Below are 22,452 nucleotides of genomic sequence, written 5' to 3'. Positions count from 1 at the left end.
GGAGGAGAGAGCAGGGGTACACACACACGCAGAGAAAGGAGAGGAGAGAGCAGGGTTACACACACACACAGAGAGAAAGAGGAGGAGAGAGCAGGGTTACACACACACACAGAGAGAAAGGAGAGGAGAGAGCAGGGTTACACACACACACACACACACACACACACAGTGTGACTGGATGGGGGGGCGGACAGACAGAGGAGTGGGCCGCCGGACTCACTCGGATCTTCCTCCCTCCCTTGATGGCGGCGGCGGCGGTGGGCTTGACGACTGCAAAACAGGAGGGGGCAGAGAGACGGGAGGCGCGTCAGCGGGCTGGGGCAGGCGGGGCGCGGGCACGACCGCGGGCACGGCTGGGAATCCACCCCTCACCTTCCTCCTCCTCCTCCTCCTCCTCGTCGCTGGCCTGCACCGACAGCTTCTTCAGCTTCTCCAGCACGTCCTCGTCGTCCTCGCCCCCGCCTCCGCCGGCCTTGCCTTTCCGGCGGTCCTTCTTCTTCTTCTGGGGCTGCGGGGGGGGGGGACAGGCGGCCATCTTTTAGTCCAGCTCTGTTTATCCGCAAGGGCGGCGTGTGGCCCCGCCCCCCTGACTGGCCCCGCCCACCCCGGACTTTAGCCCCGCCCCCCGTTGCCGGGTACCTGCTTGCCCCGCCCATCGGCGACGACAGGCTCCTCCTCCTTCTCCTGCTTCTCCTCTGCGGCCAGCTCCTCGAAGAACTGCAGGGACACAAGAGGGGGGTCAAACGGGTTTGTGTCCTGTGATGGACCGGTGTCCTGTCCAGGGTGTGTGTGTGTGTCCTGTGATGGACTGGTGTCCTGTCCAGGGTGTGTGAGTGTCCTGTGATGGACTGGTGTCCTGTCCAGGGTGTGTGAGTGTGTGTGTGTGTGTGTGTGTGTCCTGTGATGGACCGGTGTCCTGTCCAGGGTGTGTGAGTGTGTGTGTGTGTGTGTCCTGTGATGGACTGGTGTCCTGTCCAGGGTGTGTGAGTGTGAGTGTGTGTGTGTCCTGTGATGGACTGCTGTCCTGTCCAGGGTGTGTGAGTGTGTGTGTGTCCTGTGATGGACTGCTGTCCTGTCCAGGGTGTGTGTGTGTGTGCCCTGTGATGGACTGCTGTCCTGTCCAGGGTGTGTGTGTGTCCTGTGATGGACTGCTGTCCTGTCCAGGGTGTGTGAGTGTGTGTGTGTGTCCTGTGATGGACTGCTGTCCTGTCCAGGGTGTGTGAGTGTGGGTGTGTGTCCTGTGATGGACTGCTGTCCTGTCCAGGGTGTGTGAGTGTGTGTGTGTGTCCTGTGATGGACTGGTGTCCTGTCCAGGGTGTGTGAGTGTGTGTGTGTCCCGTGATGGACTGGTGTCCTGTCCAGGGTGTGTGAGTGTGTGTGTGTGTGTCCTGTGATGGACTGGTGTCCTATCCAGGGTGTGTGAGTGTGTGTGTGTGTGTCCTGTGATGGACTGGTGTCCTATCCAGGGTGTGTGAGTGTGTGTGTGTCCTGTGATGGACTGCTGTCCTGTCCAGGGTGAGCCCTGCCTTGTGCCTGTTGCTTGCTGGGACAGACTCCAGCTCCCCCAGTCTGTGACCCTGTCCTGGAGAGAGAGCCGGGGGGAGACGGGTGGAGGGATTCAGGATAACGAATCTATATAATAAAATACTTACCGATTTCTTCCCCCTCTTGTCTTTCTTTCCTTTCTTCACCACCTTATCTAGAGAGAGAGAGAGGGAGAGGGAGAGGGAGAGAGAGAGAGAGAGAAAGGAGACAGCCTCAGGGGTTTGGAGAGAAGCGCGCACACACTCACACGTGATCGTCTCCAGTCCCATTTCTGCCAGCATTTGTCCCCAGGTGAGTAGTAAATGCACCCCACAGATGCACACACTACAGGTATCTGCATTTAAAACCGAGAACTGTACACAGAGGGTGGCGGGGGTGGGGAACAAGCCGCCCAGCCCTGTGGTTGAAGCCGATACCCTGGCTTCTCTCCAGACACAGCTGGGTGAGCTCCGTCAGTCAGGACAGGGGGCTCTTCTGTACACAGAGAGGGGTGGGGGTGGGGAACAAGCTGCCCAGTCCGTGTGGTTGAAGCCGATACCCCGGCTTCTCTCCAGACACAGCTGGGTGAGTTCCTCCAGTCAGGACAGGAGGCTCTACTGTACACAGAGGGTGGCGGGGGTGGGGAACAAGCTGCCCAGCCCTGTGGTTGAAGCCGATACCCCGGCTCCTCTCCAGACACAGCTGGGCGAGCTCCTCCAGTCAGGACAGGAGGCTCTTCTGTACACAGAGAGTGGTGGGGGTGGGGAACAAGCTGCCCAGCCATGTGGTTGAAGCTGATACCCCGGCTTCTCTCCAGACACAGCTGGGTGAGACCAATGAGAGACGACCGAACGATCAGGTCCTCTGTTCACACAAACGCTCACCACCACCTCCCCCTCCCGCGGGCTGAGCTGTTGTCTACCCCCTCGCTGACTAGGCAGTTCCAGCACAGCGGCCCCGACTGACAGAGGGGGCAGGAAGGGGGACTCTCTGCCCCCCCCAGGACTCGTCCCTGCGTCCCCCCTCCCCCCACCTAATCCTGCCTGCACTCCCTGCCAACCAGACGTTAATAATAATAACTGATATTAAATCACCGAATACCCTGTGTTTCTATAACACCCATAAAACATGTTCCACTGTAGTGTCCAGTCTCCTTTTATAAGAGAATGAGCATCGGGTCAAGCTCTGTATGCAGAGTATAAGGTAGAGCATAAAGAGATTTTATTATTATTATTATTATTATTATTATTATTAAGTGATTACTAATACAGTGTGTGATCAACTGTCCCAGCCCGAGGAACAGATGAGGCAAATACCATAATAACAACGACAATATGATGATTATCAATAATCATCACCACCACCATCTTTTCGCTCTCTATATAGCGCCTTGCCGGACCCTCCCCTCGGAGCTCTTCCCGGGTCAGGGGGATCACCTCCAGCCCCCCCCACCAGTGTGCAGCCCCCCACCTGGGTGATGCTCCAGTCCGCTCAGCACACAGCAGCTCTCAGTGGGACAGCAGGCTCCTCTGTACACAGAGGGGGGTGGGGGCGGGGAACAAGCCGCCCAGCCATGTCGTTGAAGCCGATACCCTCAATAATAATAATCTTTATCACCATCTTTACACTCGCTATATAGCGCCTTGCCGGACCCTCCCCTCGGAGCTCTTCCCGGGTCAGGGGGATCCCCTCCAGCCCCCCCCAGTGTGCAGCCCCCACCTGGGTGATGCTCCAGTCCGCTCAGCACACAGCAGCTCTCAGTGGGGAGGAGAGCAGAGGGATGGAGCCAGTTCAGAGAGGAGGGTGATTAGGAGGCCATGATGGGTCAAGACCAGGACACTGGGGTAACACCCCTACTCTTCTCCAGAGACACCCCGGGATTGTTAACGAGCACAGAGAGTCAGGACCTGGGTTTGACGTCTCATCCGAAGGACAAGTGTTAGTCCCTGTTCTGACTGTTCTTTTATAGACTGTATACCAGCCGCGGACCCACCCCAGGGGACGTTTCCACGGGGGTCAGTCACACAGTGGGGCCCTCGGATCCCCGGACAGTGAGCCTCAGAGTAGATACCACCCCCACCCCCGGCTGTCCCAGGATTATTAATAATGACACCCCCCCCCACGACCCCCACAGAGCTCGTGTACCCCCCCTGGAATCGGTCTCTACGGATAAGGGGCCCCCCATCGGGCCGTTACCATAGAGACAGCAAAGACTGAGGCGCAACCCGAGGGGGCACAAGTGAATTTCTTTTTGGGGGGTTGTAGTAGGCTGTCACGATCTTTCACCCACCCACCCCACCCGTGACGATCCGGAGATTCACCAAGGGGCTCCAATCTCCTTCAGAAACACGCCACCGCCGCCTCGCCCGGGCCGACACACGACCCCACCGGCGGATTTGCTTCTTTTCTCATCCCGATTTTCTTACCCGCCGGGGCGGCGTGGTCTCCTCCGTCCACCCACTCCGCGACGACCTCTTTGGCCTTCCTGGGCATGTCTGCGCGGTCCGAGCCGGAGTGGCTTGGGGCTTGGGAGGGAAAAAAGTTTCAAGCACGCCGCGTTTGTCTCCCTTTTAATGGGAAATACGAGTCGTGGACTCCACCGTCTCTCTCTCTCTCTCTTTTTTTCGCCCCACTCACGTGTGCGACCCGAGCCGGCGGACTGACGGACAGGGGGGGCCGGAACCACAGAGACTCGGCCGGGATCTAGAGCGGCCCCCGACCCGCCCTGGGCGCCGGCGCGGTGACCGGGCGCCCCCTGCAGGCCGGGAGGACTCATCGCGCTGCTCGATAACCCACCTCGCCCCCGTGTCTCTGTCGGAAAGGAGCACTGATCACGATCTTCTGATTACTATAGTAGGATATTCTGCAGTGTAGGACTGAGCCCTTACGGTGCACTCTGTTTCTTTCCTCATCCTTTCATGCCGTTTTAAATTTTCTAATTTTTTTTTTAGCAATGTTGCGATATGTTTTTGACCTTCCCCCACTGCTCTCTCTCCAGGACGGGGTCACAGACTGGGGGAGCTGGAGTCTGTCCCAGCAAGCAACAGGCACAAGGCAGGGCTCACCCTGGACAGGACAGCAGTCCATCACAGGACACACACACACTCACACACCCTGGACAGGACAGCAGTCCATCACAGGACACACACACACTCACACACCCTGGACAGGACACCAGTCCATCACAGGACACACTCACACACCCTGGACAGGACACCAGTCCATCACAGGACACACACACACACACTCACACACCCTGGACAGGACACCAGTCCATCACAGGACACACACACACTCACACACCCTGGACAGGACACCAGTCCATCACAGGACACACACACACTCACACACCCTGGACAGGACACCAGTCCATCACAGGACACACACACACTCACACACCCTGGACAGGACATCAGTCCATCACAGGACACACTCACACACCCTGGACAGGACACCAGTCCATCACAGGACACACACACACACACTCACACACCCTGGACAGGACACCAGTCCATCACAGGACACACACACACACACTCACACACCCTGGACAGGACACCAGTCCATCACAGGACACACACACACTCACACACCCTGGACAGGACATCAGTCCATCACAGGACACACTCACACAGACACAGACCCTGGATAGGACAGCCTGGAACAAGCTGCCCAGCCCTGTTGTTGTAGTCAATACCCTGGCTCCTCTCCAGACACAGCTGGGTGAGCTCCTCCAGTCAGGGCAGGAGGCTCTACTGTACACAGAGGGTGGTGGGGGTGGGGAACAAGCTGCCCAGCTGTTCAAACTAGATTCTTTCCACAGAAGACACTAGTCCCTAAAAAGCAAATGACATTACTGGACTAAATGGAATAATCTCCGTTATAAATTTCCACCCATCCCTTTATCCCACACCATTTTACTCAGTGCTGGGGTCGCCGGGGCCTGTCCTTCCCGAATTTTCCTCCGCAAAACTCTCTGCCGCAGAGTGCCTGCGCGGAGAGACTACAACTCCCATGAGCAGGCAGGGGGTGGGGAGGGGGTTTCCGGAGGCACGTCTATGTCGTCACAAAGCCAGCCGGCCGGTCAGCCAATCGCAACGCGGGGAGCTCGGCGGACGGCGGACGTGCGGGCGGCGTGCACCGGAAGCGGCTCCCGTCGGGCAACCCCCCTCCCCCTCCCTCCCTTCTGCGCCTGCGCATGGCGGCCGAGCCGACAAGGGCAAAGGAAGAGAGAGAGGGAGAGAGACAGCGGTGGGACATTACGGCGCGACTCCACCAGCCTCAGCTCCTCGTCTGAGTTTTGTTGCCTGCGATACAGCGACAAGGGACTGCAGTCCCCACTCCACACACACGGGTGCTGGAGTGTTTCGTGAGCGTGGGAGCGACACGCAGGTAGGTTACACGCATAACGTAAACTTGCTATTGCGTTCGCGTGTATGTGTATGTGTGTGTGTGTCTCGACTTCTTGTGGTCGTGTGTGTGTGTGTGTGCGCTCCCCCAGCTGATATGCGGTTAAATAAAGCGCCTGGCGTGGCGTGGCTCAGGTTTCGCGCACGGCGGCTGTGTCCCCCCCACCCCACGCGTGGACACCCCCCTTCCCCGAGTCACGCCGCTACCGGCTGCGGAGAGCCGCCGGGACTGGTTCGGGGTGCGAGTCCCGGGGTGGGTTGGTGGGTGTGTGTGCTGTAATTGAGAAGGTGCCCTCTCTTGTTAAGAGCCGTCATGTGCCGGGCGGGGACGTGTGTGTGTATGTGTGTGTGTGTGTTTTTGTTTGTGAGTGCGCAGTGCCGGCTCTGTGTCTCTCCGTGTCGGCTGTTTCTGGCTCTCGGGGAAGAGGAGGATGAGGAAGATGAAGCCGGCGGTGGTGTAGATCTGTGCGGGTCTGACCGGGGGACTGGGGCAGGACGGCGTGGGGTGGGTGGGTGTGTGTGTGCACGACACGGCTGGCGTGTCCGTGTTCCCCCCACGCGTGACGGCGCGGTCTCGGGTGGGCGTGGCGGCGCTCTTGAGGAGGGGTGACCCGCAGACGCTGTGACAGCAGAGGCGGCAGTACACGTCTTTAATTGGAGAGAGAGAGAGCGCGGAAAGTCCGGGTTTTCCGTCAGGTTCCGGGGAGTCCAGACTCGGGAAAGCTCCAGATCTCCAGCCCGGTGACGTCAGGTCAGGGGCAGCCGCAGGGCGGACAGAGACGTGCCCGGACGGTTCTGGACGGGAAGGCGTCTCGGGGTGTGGGCTGGTTCCGTGAAATTGTAGGGCGTTGTTGTTCACACACTGCCTTCCTGTATTATTCCAAAGCTGAGCTTCATCTTCACCTTCATCGTGCGGAACGGTGGTGATTGTGAACTGGGAGGGGGTGGCACACTGGGTGGCATGGCTGCCCCGATGCTGGATCGGGGGTCATTTCTGTGTGGAGTTTGCATGTTCTTCCCTTGCTTGTATGGGGTTTTTTATTTCTCTCCCAGTCCAAAAACATGCTGGTGGACTGGTGTCCTGTCCAGGGTGTGTGTGTGTGTCCTGTGATGGACTGGTGTCCTGTCCAGGGTGTGTGTGTGTGTCCTGTGGTGGACTGGTGTCCTGTCCAGGGTGTGTGTGTGTGTCCTGTGGTGTCCTGTCCAGGGTGTGTGAGTGTGTGTGTACTGAGATGGACTGGTGGCCTGTCCAGGGTGTGTGAGTGTGTGTGTACTGAGATGGACTGGTGGCCTGTCCAGGGTGTGTGAGTGTGTGTGTACTGAGATGGACTGGTGGCCTGTCCAGGGTGTGTGAGTGTGTGTGTACTGAGATGGACTGGTGGCCTGTCCAGGGTGTGTGAGTGTGTGTGTACTGAGATGGACTGGTGGCCTGTCCAGGGTGTGTGAGTGTGTGTGTACTGAGATGGACTGGTGGCCTGTCCAGGGTGTGTGAGTGTGTGTGTACTGAGATGGACTGGTGGCCTGTCCAGGGTGTGTGTGTGTGTGTACTGAGATGGACTGGTGGCCTGTCCAGGGTGTGTGTGTGTGTCCTTCCTGTGATGGACTGGTGGCCTGTCCAGGGTGTGTGAGTGAGTGTGTGTGTCCTGTGATGGACTGGTGGCCTGTCCAGGGTGTGTGAGTGAGTGTGTGTGTCCTGTGATGGACTGGTGGCCTGTCCAGGGTGTGTGAGTGAGTGTGTGTGTCCTGTGATGGACTGGTATCCTGTCCAGGGTGTGTGAGTGTGTGTGAACCCTGCCTTGTGCCTGTTGCTTGTTGGGATAGACTCCAGCTCCCCCAGTCTGTGGCCCTGATTTGAAAGGAATAGTTCAGAGAAAATGGCAGATCGTAGATCTGTTGGGGGTCAATCCACACATTTTTCTGGCTCACTCTGAGCAGAGACAGACACACACACACACACAGGTGAGACCTGTCTACCAGGCAAAAGTGAAAATATTCCTTTATTTTTCGTTATTTCCACAGAATTGCAGAAGACAGGACGAGACCTCGCTGATCTCCCGAGAGAAGAGGGGAGGGATCTCTCTTTTGTGAGGAAGCCATTGGATCACATTGGTGGGGAGGGGCGGGGATACAGGACACTCCTCTCCCCGCCCACTTCCTCGTTCTTCTTCCTGTTGAGGGGCATGACGGCCCGTGATTGACAGCTGCCCGGACGAATCGCGCGCGCGCGCTGCTTGGGCGGCAGCCCCCGCCTCCCTGAACTGAATGGCTGCCTGCTGCCAAGGGGGCGTGGCCCTGCGGGGGTGGGCGGAGCGGGTGGGCGGGGTTGTCTCGGGAGGCACCGCCCCTCCGTTCTTCCTCTGCGGGGGGCGTGGCCAGAGCTGTAGGAGGGCGGCCGAGAGTCAGAATTTGTCCCAGGTAAGAGGAGAGGGTCGTCCTCTCAGATTCCTCCCTTCCTTGCAGATCATGGGTCTCTCCCCTCCAGGACCAGGACTGGACAGCCCTGCTTTAAAGACCCCTGGAGACTCTCCAGACACACACACACTGACCCCTCCAGGACCAGGACTGGACAGCCCTGCTTTAAAGACCCCTGGAGACTCTGCAGACACACACACACACACTGACCCCTCCAGGACCAGGACTGGACAGCCCTGCTTTAAAGACCCCTGTCTTGACTGATTAAACTGCAGCCTAGCTGTGGTCAGTGCTGACCTTAAGTACTTATCTGTTATGGTCTGATGGTTCTGCCCTGTTGTTCTGATGTGACATTGCGTGAGAGGCCAACTCTCACCCTTCGTCTTCGTTATTTCCCCAGAATCCCCACTGGCGGTACACCGGCCCCGTGCGCCCAATCAGCAGCCTCCCCTGGGCCCTGGCCCCGCCCCCCTGCCTGCGCTACCAGACCAGCAGCCCGCTGCGGTTGGACCCCTGTCCCGCCGCTCACCGCCGGCAGCCAATCAGGGCCCTGGCTCGGGCGGGCCCCCTCACCCGATTGGCCCCCGACGAGGGCCCCGGCCCGGACCCGCCCCTGGGGGGCAGGGAGGGGTCGAGCGACGGGCGGGTGCCCCCCGGGGGGGCGCTGGTGGAGCAGCAGCGCTGGTGGCCGCTCGGTCCCGTGACCACGGTGGACGGGGCGCAGGCGGACGACATCGCCGTGGGGGCGGCGGCGGCGGCGGCCCACGCCGGCGGTGGCTCGTCGTTCCGGAGCCTTTTCGCGCGGGAGAGCTGCCCCGCCCCCTTCGCCGAGGGGGGGGCCCCCTTCTACTGCTTCCACTCCGTCCCGCAGGCCCCGCCCCTCCTGTGCGCGGGGGCGGGGCCGGGGGCGGGGGCGGGGGCGGAGCTCAGGCTGCAGGCGTCCGGCCCCTCCTCTCCGGGGGGGCAGCCGGACCGGGAGGCGGAGGAGAAGCTGGCCCTGATGTACGAGAGGCTGCGTGGAGAGGTGAGGCTGGTGGGGGGGTATTGGGGCCACCAGGAAGGGGGGGCACCCCTGGGTGCTGCAGCTCCCATTCCGGAGGGGCGTCGGGGGCCGAACCAAGGGGGCTTCCAGTCAGGACAGGGGGCTCTACTGTACACAGAGGGGGGTGGGGGTGGGGAACAGGCTGCCCAGCCCCTGTGGTTGAAGCCGATACCCTGGCTTCTCTCCAGACACAGCTGGATGAGCTCCTCCAGTCAGGACAGGGGGCTCTACTGTACACAGAGGGTGGTGGGGGTGGGGAACAAGCTGCCCAGCCCTGTGGTTGAAGCCGATACCCCGGCTTCTCTCCAGACACAGCTGGGTGAGCTCCTCCAGTCAGGACAGGGGGCTCTACTGTACACAGAGGGTGGTGGGGGTGTGGAACAAGCTGTCCAGCCCCTGTGGTTGAAGCCGATACCCTGGCTTCTCTCCAGACACAGCTGGGTGAGCTCCTCCAGTCAGGACAGGAGGCTCTACTGTACACAGAGGGTGGTGGGGGTGGGGAACAAGCCGCCCAGCCCTGTGGTTGAAGCCGATACCCTGGCTTCTCTCCAGACACAGCTGGGTGAGCTCCTCCAGTCAGGACAGGAGGCTCTACTGTACACAGAGGGGGGTGGGGGTGGGGAACAGGCTGAGTTCCCCAGATCAGTTAACGTCTAGTATTAAGGACACAGTTTGTGGTGAAACACCTCAGACCTTGGCCAGACCGTTACACTTGTCTATGCGGAGTTAATTGCAGTTCTCGATGAGCTCAGGCTCTCCTCCTCGCTGCTGTATCGGGGCTGTACCGTCTCGCTGGTGTGTCAACGAGCTGTCTCTCTCTCTCTCTCCCTCCGTTTGTCTCTCTCTCATTCCAGCTGCCTTATTTCTTCCTCAAGACCCACGACTACAGTATCTACTCGCAGGACGTGGAGTTCATCAACGGCTTCTTCCACACCAAGACCAGGCAAGGGGCCCTGTCCCCGCGTCCCTGCGCGCGTCGGCCCTCTGTCTCTGTGTCTCTGCGCCTGTCCGCCGTCTGTCTCTGTGTCTCTGCGCCTGTCCGCCGTCTGTCTCTGTGTCTCTGCGCCTGTCCGCCGCCGTCTGTCTCTGCGTCTCTGCGCCTGTCCGCCGTCTGTCTCTGCGTCTCTGCGCCTGTCCGCCGTCTGTCTCTGTTTCTCTGCGCATGTCCACCACTGTCTGTCTCTGCGTCTCTGCGCGTGTCCGCCGTCTGTCTCTGCGTCTCTGCCCGTGTCCGCCGTCTGTCTCTGTTTCTCTGCCCGTGTCCACCACTGTCTGTCTCTGCGTCTCTGCGCGTGTCCGCCGTCTGTCTCTGCGTCTCTGCGCGTGTCCGCCGTCTGTCTCTGTTTCTCTGCCCGTGTCCACCACTGTCTGTCTCTGCGTCTCTGCGCGTGTCCGCCGTCTGTCTCTGTTTCTCTGCCCGTGTCCGCCTTCTGTCTCTGCGTCTCTGCGCGTGTCCGCTGTCTGTCTGTGCGTCTCTGCGCATGTCCACCACTGTCTGTCTGTGCGTCTCTGCGCGTGTCCGCTGTCTGTCTGTGCGTCTCTGCGCGTGTCCGCTGTCTGTCTGTCTGCGTCTCTGCGCGTGTCCGCTGTCTGTCTGTGCGTCTCTGCGCGTGTCCGCTGTCTGTCTCTGCGTCTCTGCGCCTGCCCGCCGCTGTCTGTCTCTGTGTCTCCGCGGGGGCAGGGCGCTATACTGGAGCAGTGTAGCTGATACCTGCGCAGGAGGGGCTGTGTGTGGGTTCAGGGTTCGAGTCCCGGGCGTGCTCACCCCCCCCCCCCTCTCTGTGTGTCTCCCCGCAGGGGCAGGGCGCTATACCAGCTGTCCCTCCAGCTGTGCCGGCTGGTGTGCGTCTGCTACTTCGCCGAAGTGCGCATGGAGGTGCTGAAGCTGACCCAGCACCGGGAGGACCAGACGGTCCGGGCCCGCTGGCGGGTCAGGGGGCTGCCCCTGCACCTGCTGCTGCTGCGGTTCTACCGGCGGGACAAGAGCGAGCTCTACAGGTGAGGCCCCCGCCCCCGCCACTCTCTGTGTACAGTAGAGCCCCCTGTCCTGACTGGAGGAGCTCACCCAGCTGTGTCTGGAGAGAAGCCGGGGTATCGTCTTCAACCACAGGGCTGGGCAGCTTGTTCCCCACCCCCGCCCCCCTCTGTGTACAGAAGAGCCTCCTGTCCTGACTGGAGGAGCTCACCCAGCTGTGTCCTGAGAGAAGCCAGGGTATCAGCTTGTTCCCCACCCCCACCCCCCTCTGTGTACAGTAGAGCCTCCTGTCCTGACTGGAGGAGCTCACCCAGCTGTGTCTGGAGAGAAGCCGGGGTATCGTCTTCAACCACAGGGCTGGGCAGCTTGTTCCCCACCCCCGCCCCCCTCTGTGTACAGAAGAGCCTCCTGTCCTGACTGGAGGAGCTCACCCAGCTGTGTCTGGAGAGAAGCCAGGGTATCAGCTTGTTCCCCACCCCCACCCCCCTCTGTGTACAGTAGAGCCTCCTGTCCTGACTGGAGGAGCTCACCCAGCTGTGTCTGGAGAGAAGCCGGGGTATCGGCTTCAACCACAGGGCTGGGCAGCTTGTTCCCCACCCCCACCCTCCTCTGTGTACAGTAGAGCCCCCTGTCCTGACTGGAGGAGCTCACCCAGCTGTGTCTGGAGAGAAGCCGGGGTATCGGCTTCAACCACAGGGCTGGGCAGCTTGTTCCCCTCCCCCACCCCCCTCTGTGTACAGAAGAGCCTCCTGTCCTGACTGGAGGAGCTCACCCAGCTGTGTCCTGAGAGAAGCCGGGGTATCGGCTTTGTTCCCCACCCCCACCCCCCTCTGTGTACAGTAGAGCCTCCTGTCCTGACTGGAGGAGCTCACCCAGCTGTGTCCTGAGAGAAGCCAGGGCCACACACACACACACACACACACACACACACACACACACACACACTCACTCAATCTCCTGTCTCTCTTCCAGGACGTACGACGCGTTTTCCACCTTCTACCTGGGAGCGGACGGCCTCGTACACTGTCACAGGGTGGACAAGGTGAGAGTCCCCCCCGAGTGACCCCTGTCCTGTCCTGTCCTGTCCTGTCCTGTCCGAACCCCTCCCTGCCCTCTTTCTCAATTGCAAGAGACCTTTTTGAATGAACCAGTGTCGCCGAAGCGAAACGGACGGGCCTCCAGACCGTCCCGCCCCGCGTTCCTCGCGAGTGACGGAGTCTCTCCCGCTGCCGCAGGTGATGCCGGCCGAGCCCCCCCCCGTCCCGCGGCTGAAGGCCCTGCTGACCGGCGCCCTGGTCGCCCTGGGCCTGCAGGAGCCCCGCCCTGCCCTCCACCTGCTGCCCCTGCTGCTGCTGCTGAGCCAGCTGGCCCTGAGGCTGGGCCGGGGTCCCTCCTGCTGAGGGCGGGGGGGGACACCCGCGGAGCAGGAGGGAGGGGTGGTCCAGGGCCCCACCCCCCCCACTTTCCTGAAGGATCCGGCCTGGCCCTGGGGACTTCTGGGACATCCTGACCTTTGACCCCCCCACGACCTTTGACCCCCCGCCACGACCTTTGCCGACGGAAGAACGCCGGAGGAGGAGGGCGGGTTCTCGGGGTTTCGAGCCGGGGAAGAGGAGGGCGTGAAGAAGATGGGGTCCCCCCCCCCCCCCACCCGCCCCAGGAAGGAGGACTCGAGTCGTGGGAGTCGTCACGAGCTGAACTCTGTCTGGGGGAGGGGGGCGTCTGGGGCGTTTGTGTTTTGGTCCAATAAATAGGGAGATGAGCCGAGCTGTTCCCGTGGGCTTGATTGGATCGGGCTGGGCAGAATTCCCAGCCCTCCTCCTCCTCCTCCCCCTGCAGGGGAAAATCCCAGTCCGAGAGAGCGCCCCCAGGGCATTATCCTGGTGGGTATCCAGGGTGGGGTGTTTTTTTTGGGTGGGGGTAAGGAAAGACCAGGTCTCCCAGCGGGATTCCCTTTTCCAGCCGCAGGGCGGCCTCTGAGCCCTGTCCCGGGGGAGCTGGGCCGTTGTCCCCGTGGGGTGGTGGTGATGGGGGGTAGCCCCTCCGAGCTGCGGCCTGGGCCTCTCCCTCTCCAGCGTGAGCCAGCCCTGGGTCTGTTGCGGATTCGCCCCCCCCCCCCCACCACCCCGCGAACGCCAGGGTCGCACGCAAACTCCACCCAGACTGTATCCCCCTCCGGCCCGTGCCAGATTCGAACCCGGGGCCCTCAGCTGTACCACACCGGCCCCCCGAGCCTGCAAGCGGACTTTTCCCAGTGTGAGGTTGTCCGCTCTGTGACGTTAATCCCCGCCCACCACCACCACCACCACCACCACCATACAGACGGTGCCGCTTTCGCTTCCGAGATATAGCGCCTGGTTGTTTTGGGCGGGTCGTGACGTCATCCGTCTGCGCCGCGTTGGTGCCGGTTTGCGCCGCTCGCCTGCCGGCGCCGGACGCGCTCCCGCTGGGAGAAGATGAGAGAGAGAGAGAGAGAGAGATCTGCATCAGCGGCAGAGAAAGGGAGGAGACGCGTGAGTGGGTGGGCGAGAAACTTCGCGAAGGGGTGGTTTCGGGCGCGTCTCTCTTTCCGCTAGAGGGAGCCGGCGCGCCGCCGGTTGTGATCGCCGATGGAGAGACGAGATGATCGCCTTATTCGGCACAGACAGATTCGTGCATGAGGAATTCGTCAATTGTACACGGTCTCCAACTCGGGGGGGCTGGCTGCTGCGTTATAGTGTATGAAGATCGCTTGATTTTTAGTGAGCTACACCTTTTACAGCGTCTACGGACGTTTCGGGTGTTGATTTCATTTCCCCCCTCCTCCTCCTCTCTCACGTTTCTGATGAAAGTCCCGACCGAGATACAAGCACCTCGTCTGTATCCCCTCCCCTCTTTTACATTTCTCGTTCCTGCGGTGGATGTCGGCGATGAAGTCGTTTCCCTCCCCCCATCTGGTTGCTAAACCGGGGGGAGACGGCGTCATAAGTTCGAAAAATGAAAAAAAAAAACGACTTTTTTTAAAGTTTTAAGAGGTAGGTGAGTGCGATACCCGTCAGGGGATTTTAAGTAAAACGTCTCACGCCGGATGGAATAAGAAATCAAAGCCAAAACGGAAGAGGCTCGTGTTTTCGGGAGATTTGTCAGGCAACGAGATTAGCAGAGAAGGTAACCCCACCAGACATAGCTGGGTGAGCTCCTCCAGTCAGGACAGGAGGCTCTTCTGTACACAGAGGGGGGTGGGGGTGGGGAACAAGCCGCCCAGCCCTGTGGTTGAAGCCGATACCCCGGCTTCTCTCCAGACACAGCTGGGTGAGCTCCTCCAGTCAGGACAGGAGGCTCTTCTCTACACAGAGGGTGGTGGGGGTGGGGAACAAGCCGCCCAGCTTAGGAATCAAGTACCGGCCACGGGAGAGGGGAGGGAGACAGAACTTTATACCCCCGGCGATCTGACTCGGCCCCCCCCTCCCTTCAAGCCCCTCACTGCCTGCTCTCTCCTAGCATGGCTGTCCAGACTTTGAAAACTGTAAAAAAACAAATTGCCGTTACCATTAAATTAAGACTGCACGTGCTGTCCCTGAGTCCTCAGTTTTTTTTCTCCCGAGAACAGCTCTGACAGGGGTGTAATTCAGCCGTCGAAATGGATGAACCTGCAACTCACAACTGGCAGCCCCACTGGAGCCCAGCAGGTGTGAGCCTGGCCAGTACCTGGAGGGGAGACTCCTGGGAAAAACTGAGGCTGCTGCTGGGAGAGGTGTGAGTGGGGCCAGCAGGGGGCGCTCTCACCCTGCGGTCTGTGTGGGTCCTGATGCCCCAGTATAGTGACGGGGGACACTGGGCTGTAAACGGGCGCCGTCCTTCGGATGAGACGTCAAACCGAGGTCCTGACTCGGAGGGCTGTCTGTGGGGAGTCTGCATGTTCCCCCTGCGTTGGCCTGAGTTTCCTCCAGGTGGTCCGGCTTCCTCCCGCAGTCCAGAACCGGGCTGGTGGGTGACTTGACTTCTGGGAGAACTGGGCTCTGGTGGGAGTCTGTGTCTGTGATGGACTGGTGTCCTGTCCTGTGTGTGTGTGTGTGTGTGTGTGTGTGTGTGTCCTGTGATGGACTGGTGTCCTGTCCAGGGTGTGTGTGTGTCCTGTGATGGCTGGTGTCCTGTCCAGGGTGTGTGAGTGTGTGTGTGTGTCCTGTGATGGACTGGTGTCCTGTCCAGGGTGTGTGAGTGTGTGTGTGTCCTGTGATGGACTGGTGTCCTGTCCAGGGTGTGTGAGTGTGTGTGTATTGTGATGGGCTGGTGTCCTGTCTAGGGTGTGTGAGTGTGTGTGTGTGTCCTGTGATGGACTGGTGTCCTGTCCAGGGTGTGTGAGTGTGTGTGTGTGTCCTGTGATGGCTGGTGTCCTGTCCAGGGGGTGTGAGAGTGTGTGTGTCCTGTGATGGACTGGTGTCCTGTCCAGGGTGTGTGAGTGTGTGTGTGTGTCCTGTGATGGACAGGTGTCCTGTCCAGGGTGTGTGAGTGTGTGTGTGTGTCCTGTGATGGACTGGTGTCCTGTCCAGGGTGTGTGAGTGTATGTGTGTGTCCTGTGATGGACTGCTGTCCTGTCTGGGGTGTGTGAGTGTGTGTGTGTGTCCTGTGATGGGCTGGTGTCCTGTCTGGGGTGTGTGAGTGTGTGTGTGTGTCCTGTGATGGCTGGTGTCCTGTCCAGGGGGTGTGAGAGTGTGTGTGTCCTGTGATGGACTGGTGTCCTGTCCAGGGTGTGTGAGTGTGTGTGTATTGTGATGGGCTGGTGTCCTGTCTAGGGTGTGTGAGTGTGTGTGTGTGTCCTGTGATGGACTGGTGTCCTGTCCAGGGTGTGTGAGTGTGTGTGTGTGTCCTGTGATGGCTGGTGTCCTGTCCAGGGGGTGTGAGAGTGTGTGTGTCCTGTGATGGACTGGTGTCCTGTCCAGGGTGTGTGAGTGTGTGTGTACTGTGATGGGCTGGTGTCCTGTCCAGGGTGTGTGAGTGTGTGTGTGTGTCCTGTGATGGACTGGTGTCCTGTCCAGGGTGTGTGAGTGTGTGTGTGTGTCCTGTGATGGACTGGTGGCCTGTCCAGGGTGTGTGAGTGTGTGTGTGTCCTGTGATGGACTGGTGGCCTGTCCAGGGTGTGTGTGTGTGTCCTGTGATGGACTGGTGGCCTGTCCAGGGTGTGTGAGTGTGTGAAAGGCGCTATACACGGATCAGATTGATCGATGGATGGATCGATCTCGCCCTCCCTCTCCCTCTCTCTGCATGTCCCTCCCTGTGTCTCTCTCACTGTCTCTGTCCCTCTCTGTGTCTCTCTCACTGTCCCTGTCCATGTCTCTCTCACTATCTCTGTCTCTCTCTGTGTCTCTCTCACTGCCTCTGTCCCTGTCCCTGTCTCTCTCACTGTCTCTGTCTCTCTCACCATCTCAGCCCCTGTCTCTCGCCCTCCACCCTCTCTCCCCCCCTCTCTCTCTCTCTCTCTCCTCCTCTTTATCTCTCCCTCCTCCCTCCCCTCTCCCCTCCTCGCCCTGAGTCCCGGGGCGGCGCAGAGGCGCCAGATCCCCCCCGGAGTCACTCCGGACCGGCGGAGCCCCAGCGAGAGAGGACAAGCGTCTGCGGGAGAGACCGAGGTGAGCACGCCTGGACACGCACACACGCAGACACGCGCGCGGCTCTTCAGGCCTCCTCCAGGACCTGCTCGGTCCCTTATCTGTCGAAGCAGGGCCCCGGGTCCCGTCTCGGAAACACACCCGAGGGACCGGGGGGATGCAGCCCCACACGGTCTGGCGAGGGCCCGGGTCCGAGAGACGCGCTGCAGAGAGACTGGGCTGACCTGTCTTGCAGAGAACCGTAGGTCGTTCTTTTACACAGAGGGGGGCGGGGGTGGGGAACAAGCCGCCCAGCCCTGTGGTTGAAGCCGATACCCCGGCTTCTCTCCAGACACAGCTGGGTGAGCTCCTCCAGTCAGGACAGGAGGCTCTACTGTACACAGAGGGTGGTGGAGGTGGGGAACAATTCTCTCCAGACACAGCTGGGTGAGCTCCTCCAGTCAGGACAGGGGGCTCTTCTGTACACAAAGGGTGGCGGGGGTGGGGAACAAGCTGCCCAGTCCGTCTGGGTGAAGCCTGGTGGAGTCTTCCGTTCTCGCTAAAACAAAACACAATTTTCCACACGCCGGCTCCTCGGCTTAGTCTCTTCAAGGCCTGCTCCCCAGCTGCGCCCCGAGATGGGAGGAGAGGGCCGTTCTTCACCCTTATCTCCCACCCGGGGCAGCCTGGGAGGGGCTGATATCAGACCGGGCAGGGCAGGGCGCTACAGTGACAGAGCAGTCGCGCCGCGTGCGGATGACACACATATCTTGGCCTTGTAGCCAGGAGAGGAGAGTCAGGGGGCTGGGAGACCCTTCACGTGCCAGTGGGACCCTAACTGAGGATTTTGGGGTCCCCCCCCCCTCGCGGGGTGAAGCTAACGCACGGTTTGTTGTCGGCTCGCTGGCGGTTACAGAACGAGGAGCCCCCAGGAGCCCCAGGAACGCCGCGTGATCTGAGCCCCCCCGGTCTGGTCTGGTCTTCCCCCCCCACCCCTGGGCTCTGATAGCAAGGCTCTGTGAGGCCCGGGGACCCCCGAGAGCGAGGAGGGAGACCGGGCATGGCTTCCAGCGAGAGCCCCCCTCCTGCCCTGGACGGTGAGTCACCCGGTCATCACCACGGGGCACAGGCACCCCCAGAGCAGCTCAGCACAGAGCCCCTACTCTCTCTCTCCTCTCTCTCTCCTCTCTCTCCCCTCACTCTCCTCTCTCTCCCCTCACTCTCCTCTCTCTCCCCTCACTCTCCTCTCTCTCCCCTCTCTCTCCCCTCACTCTCCTCTCTCTCTCCCCTCACTCTCCTCACTCTCCTCTCTCTCTCCCCTCACTCTCCTCACTCTCCTCTCTCTCTCCCCTCACTCCCCTCTCTCTCTCCCCTCACTCTCCTCTCTCTCCTCTCTCTCTCCCCTCACTCCCCTCTCTCCTCTCTCTCCCCTCACCCCCCTCTCTCCTCTCTCTCCTTACTCTCTCTCTCCCCTCACTCTCCTCTCTTTCTCTCCCATCACTCTCTCCTCTCTCCTCTCTCTCCTTACTCTCCTCTCTCTCCTCTCTCTCTCTCCCCTCACTCTCCCCTCTCTCTCCTCTTACTCTCTCCCCTCTTACTCTCCTCTCTCTCTCTCCTCTTATTCTCTTCTCTCTCTCTCCCCTCACTCTCCTCTCTCTCTCCCTCATTCTCTCTCCCATCTCTCTCCCCCTCATTCTCTCTCCCCTCTCCCCTTACTATCTCCTCTCTCTCCTCTCTCCCCTCTCTCTCCCCTTACTATCTCTCCTCTCTCTCCCCCTCATTCGCTCTCTCCCCTCCCTCTCTCCTCTCTCTCCCCTTACTATCTCGTCTCTCTCCTCTCTCTCCCCCTCATTCTCTCTCCCCTCTCCCCTTACTATCTCCTCTCTCTCCCCCTCATTCTCTCTCCTCTCTCTTTCTCCTCTCTCCCCTCTCCCTCATCTCTCTCTCCTCTCTCTCTCCTTACTTTCTCCTTACTCTCTCCCCTCTCTCCTTTCTCTAACAGGGACTGGAGGAGAGGCAGCAGCAGAAGGAGGCAGAGCTGAGGCAGGAGCAGAGGGAGGCAGAGCTGAGGCAGGAGCTGTAGCAGAGGTAGACAGAGCTGAGGCAGGAGCTGTAGGAGAGGCAGAAGCAGCAGCAGAGGGAGGCAGAGATGTGAGGCAGGAGGTGGAGGAGAGGCAGCAGCAGAGGGAGGCAGAGCTGAGGCAGGAGCTGGAGGAGATACAGAGGCAGCAGCAGAAGGAGGCAGAGCTGAGGCAGGAGTTGGAGGAGAGGCAGCAGCAGAGGGAGGCAGAGCTGAGGAAGGAGCTGGAGGAGAAGCAGCAGCAGAGGGAGGCAGAGCTGAGGAAGGAGCTGGAGGAGATACAGAAGCAGCAGCAGAGGGAGGAAGAGCTGAGGCAGGAGCTGGAGGAGAGGCAGCAGCAGAAGGAGGCAGAGCTGAGGCAGAAGCTGGAGGAGATACAGAGGCAGCAGCAGAGGGAGGCAGAGCTGAGGCAGGAGCTGGGGGAGAGGCAGCAGCAGAGGGAGGCAGAGCTGAGGCAGGAGCTGGAGGAGAAGCAGCAGCAGAGGGAGGCAGAGCTGAGGCAGGAGCTGGTGGAGAGGCAGCAGCAGAGGGAGGCAGAGCTGAGGCAGGAACTGGAGGAGAAGCAGCAGCAGAGGGAGACAAAACTGAGGCAGGAGCTGGAGGAGATACAGAGGCAGCAGCAGAGGGAGGCAGAGCTGAGGCAGGAGCTGGGGGAGAGGCAGCAGCAGAGGGAGGCAGAGCTGAGGCAGGAGCTGGAGGAGAGGCAGCAGAAGAGAGACGCAGAGCTGAGGCAGGAGTTGGAGGAGAAGCAGCAGCAGAGGGAGGCAGAACTGAGGCAGGAGCTGGAGGAGAAGCACCAGCAGAAGGAGGCAGAGCTGAGGCAGGAGCTGGAGGAGATACAGAGGCAGCAGCAGAGGGAGGCAGAGCTGAGGCAGGAGCTGGAGGAGAGGCACCAGCAGAGGGAGGCAGAGCTGAGGCAGGAGCTGGAGGAGAAGCAGCAGCAGAGGGAGGCAGAACTGAGGCAGGAGCTGGAGGAGAAGCACCAGCAGAAGGAGGCAGAGCTGAGGCAGGAGCTGGAGGAGATACAGAGGCAGCAGCAGAGGGAGGCAGAGCTGAGGCAGGAGCTGGTGGAGAGGCAGCAGCAGAGGGAGGCAGAGCTGAGGCAGGAGCTGGAGGAGATCCAGCAGTGGAGGCAGAAGAAATGGGCCCGGCCGAGGCGGGGGAGAGAGGAAGGCACGCCAGACTCCGCCCAGCTCGGCCCGAAGCCGAGAATCCAGTACAAGCCCCCGCGCCGTGTCTCCCGCCGTAAGTACGACTCCCGCTGGCACGACCAGAGCCTCGCGCCCTCAGTGCCTTCCTCACACTTCTGTATAGCGCCTTGCTGGACCCTCCCCTCAGGAGCTCTTCCCAGGTCACGGGGAATCCCACTACCACCACCAGTGTGGAGCCCCCACCTGGAGGATGCTCCAGTCCGCTCGGCCCACAGCTGCTCTCTGGGGGGGGGGGGAGGACAGCAGAGGGACGCTCGTCACCCGCTGTGCTGCTCCCGTGTTCCAGCCCCGTTTTCCCTGTGTTTTCCAGGATCCGGGACCGAAGGGAGCGGGCCGGACTCGGGACACGTCCCGCAGGGAGCGCAGCAGCCGGACAGCAGAGAAGCATCGCGCTGCAGCCTGCAGTAGCGTCGACAGCCAGCGACACACCCACACAGAGACCCTCATCCAGGCAACTTAATCCACACAGAGACCCTCATCCAGGCAACTTAATCCACACAGAGACCCTCATCCAGGCAACTTAATCCACACAGAGACCCTCATCCAGGCAACTTAATCCACACAGAGACCCTCATCCAGGCAGTTTAATCCACACAGAGACCCTCATCCAGGCAGTTTAATCCACACAGAGACCCTCATCCAGGCAACTTAATCCACACAGAGACCCTCATCCAGGCAACTTAATCCACACAGAGACCCTCTTCCAGGCAACTTAATCCACACAGAGACCTTATCCAGGCAATTTAATCCACACAGAGACCCTCATCCAGGCAATTTAATCAACACAGAGACCTCAGACAGGCATTTTAATCAACTCAGAGACTCTCATCCAGGCAACTTAATCCACACAGAGACCCTCATCCAGGCAACTTAATCCACACAGAGACCCTCATCCAGGCAACTTAATCCACACAGAGACCCTCATCCAGGCAATTTAATCAACACAGAGACCTCATCCATGCAACTTAATCTACACAGAGACCCTCATCCAGCCAATTTAATCAACACAGACCCTCATCCAGCCAATTTAATCAACACAGAGACCCTCATCCAGGCATTTTAATCAACTCAGAGACCTCAGACAGGCATTTTAATCAACTCAGAGACCTCAGACAAGTAATTAATCCAGAATGAGACCTCATCCAGGCAGTTTAATCCAGACAGAGACCCTCATCCAGGCAGTTTAATCCAGACAGAGACCCTGATCCAGGGAATTTAATCCAGACAGAGACCCTCATCCAGGCAGTTTAATCCATACAGCAGTTTAATTCAGACAGCATCCTCTTCCAGACAGAAACCTAGTCCGAACAATATAATTCTGACAGAAATGTGACCCAGACAACAGATTTATGTAACAACATCATGTAATAAAATGGCAGAAACTTCCATTGGACTTGAGCGATTTTTATGTAGTCGAGCACTGGTGCAGAGTTCTTCAAACAGGCATGCGGAGAGCCCCGTTTCACCCCCAGGTATCCGTTCACCAACTGTGCTCGTGGAAATCTGGACAGCTGCTCCTCACAAGCCTGTTTCGAGTCAAAGGTGAGCTCCGAGTTTCACATGGGCTCTCTGTGGGTTCCCCCTGCCTAAAAATACACTATCTCCCTGCATGGATTGAACGCACTCATGTGACAAAGGAAATCAATACAAAATATATATTTATAAATAAAAAAAAATCAACAGCAAACTGCTATAATAGCTAACTGTTACTAAAACATACAAACAGTAAGATACAGACTGTGACCATCAAGCTAACTGGCTCTGATACACACACAGACACACACACTGTGAGAGAGACACTGGACAGCCCTGCTTTAAAGACTCCTGGAGACTCTGCAGACATACACACACTGACCCCTCCAGGACCAGGACTGGACAGCCCTGCTTTAAAGACCCCTGGAGACTCTGCAGACACACACACTGACCCCTCCAGGACCAGGACTGGACAGCCCTGCTTTAAAGACCCCTGGAGACTCTGCAGACACACACACACACACTGACCCCTCCAGGACCAGGACTGGACAGCCCTGCTTTAAAGACCCCTGGAGACTCTGCAGACACACACACACACTGACCCCTCCAGGACTGGACAGCCCTGCTTTAAAGACCCCTGGAGTGTGTGTGTGTGTCCTGTCCAGGGTGTGTGTGTGTGTGTACTGTGATGGACTGGTATCCTGTGAAGGACTGGTGTCCTGTCCAGGGTGTGTGTGTGTGTCCTGTGATGGACTGGTGTCC

The 22,452-nt window shown here is 59.7% G+C and overlaps 2 protein-coding genes across 12 annotated transcripts in view; one reads left to right on the top strand and one right to left on the bottom strand.

Moving 5' to 3' along the window:
* The window catches only part of abcf1 (ATP binding cassette subfamily F member 1), a 43,170-nt gene extending 38,375 nt beyond the window's left edge, over window positions 1-4,795 (bottom strand). For 2 of the 5 annotated variants that reach the window (XM_088631274.1, XM_088631273.1), the window contains exons 1-5: window positions 3,951-4,795; window positions 1,653-1,699; window positions 640-717; window positions 373-508; window positions 221-270 (exon numbers count right to left, since the gene is read on the bottom strand). In XM_088631274.1, the coding sequence (XP_088487400.1) occupies window positions 221-270; window positions 373-508; window positions 640-717; window positions 1,653-1,699; window positions 3,951-4,017 (378 nt within the window). In that variant the 5' untranslated portion in view covers window positions 4,018-4,795. Of the gene's footprint in view, window positions 1-220; window positions 273-372; window positions 509-639; window positions 718-1,652; window positions 1,700-3,950 lie in introns of all 5 variants that reach the window. The other 3 variants (XM_088631271.1, XM_088631272.1, XM_088631276.1) reach the window with 3 other exon arrangements.
* An 834-nt stretch (window positions 4,796-5,629) lies between these two features.
* On the top strand, window positions 5,630-21,603 carry c5h6orf136 (chromosome 5 C6orf136 homolog). 7 transcript variants are annotated; one of them, XM_088631286.1, is made up of 9 exons: window positions 5,630-5,916; window positions 7,953-8,348; window positions 8,746-9,369; window positions 10,242-10,330; window positions 11,185-11,385; window positions 12,335-12,404; window positions 12,598-16,968; window positions 17,843-18,023; window positions 20,528-21,603. In XM_088631286.1, the coding sequence occupies exons 2-7, from the start codon at window positions 8,196-8,198 to the stop codon at window positions 12,760-12,762; spliced, it is 1,302 nt and encodes a 433-aa protein (XP_088487412.1). In that variant the 5' UTR covers window positions 5,630-5,916; window positions 7,953-8,195; the 3' UTR covers window positions 12,763-16,968; window positions 17,843-18,023; window positions 20,528-21,603. The 7 variants fall into 7 exon arrangements, with proteins under 7 accessions (XP_088487412.1, XP_088487410.1, XP_088487411.1 ...); XM_088631284.1 differs by lacking the exons at window positions 5,630-5,916; window positions 7,953-8,348; window positions 8,746-9,369; ... (1 more) ...; window positions 11,185-11,385; window positions 12,335-12,404 and adding exons at window positions 18,929-19,089; window positions 19,135-20,251 and having other exon boundaries at window positions 16,817-16,968; XM_088631285.1 differs by lacking the exons at window positions 5,630-5,916; window positions 7,953-8,348; window positions 8,746-9,369; ... (1 more) ...; window positions 11,185-11,385; window positions 12,335-12,404 and adding exons at window positions 18,929-19,515; window positions 19,564-20,251 and having other exon boundaries at window positions 16,817-16,968.
* Window positions 21,604-22,452: the final 849 nt, after the last annotated feature.

This window comes from Lepisosteus platostomus, chromosome 5, assembly GCF_059453375.1.
Source record: "Lepisosteus platostomus isolate fLepPlt1 chromosome 5, fLepPlt1.hap1, whole genome shotgun sequence".
NCBI classification, from domain to species: domain Eukaryota; kingdom Metazoa; phylum Chordata; class Actinopteri; order Semionotiformes; family Lepisosteidae; genus Lepisosteus; species Lepisosteus platostomus.
Note: the sequence above shows the minus strand (reverse complement) of the source record. Positions and strands in the feature narration are given on the sequence as shown.

Excerpts from the sequence above, each read along its gene's own strand:
- c5h6orf136 (XM_088631281.1), top strand. The coding sequence starts at position 17,987 with ATGGCTTCCAGCGAGAGCCCCCCTCCTGCCCTGGACG. Across the intron at positions 18,024-18,928 it reads CCCCCCTCCTGCCCTGGACG|GGACTGGAGGAGAGGCAGCA; the intron begins GTGAGTCACCCG and ends TTTCTCTAACAG. Across the intron at positions 20,252-20,527 it reads CCCGCGCCGTGTCTCCCGCC|GATCCGGGACCGAAGGGAGC; the intron begins GTAAGTACGACT and ends TGTGTTTTCCAG.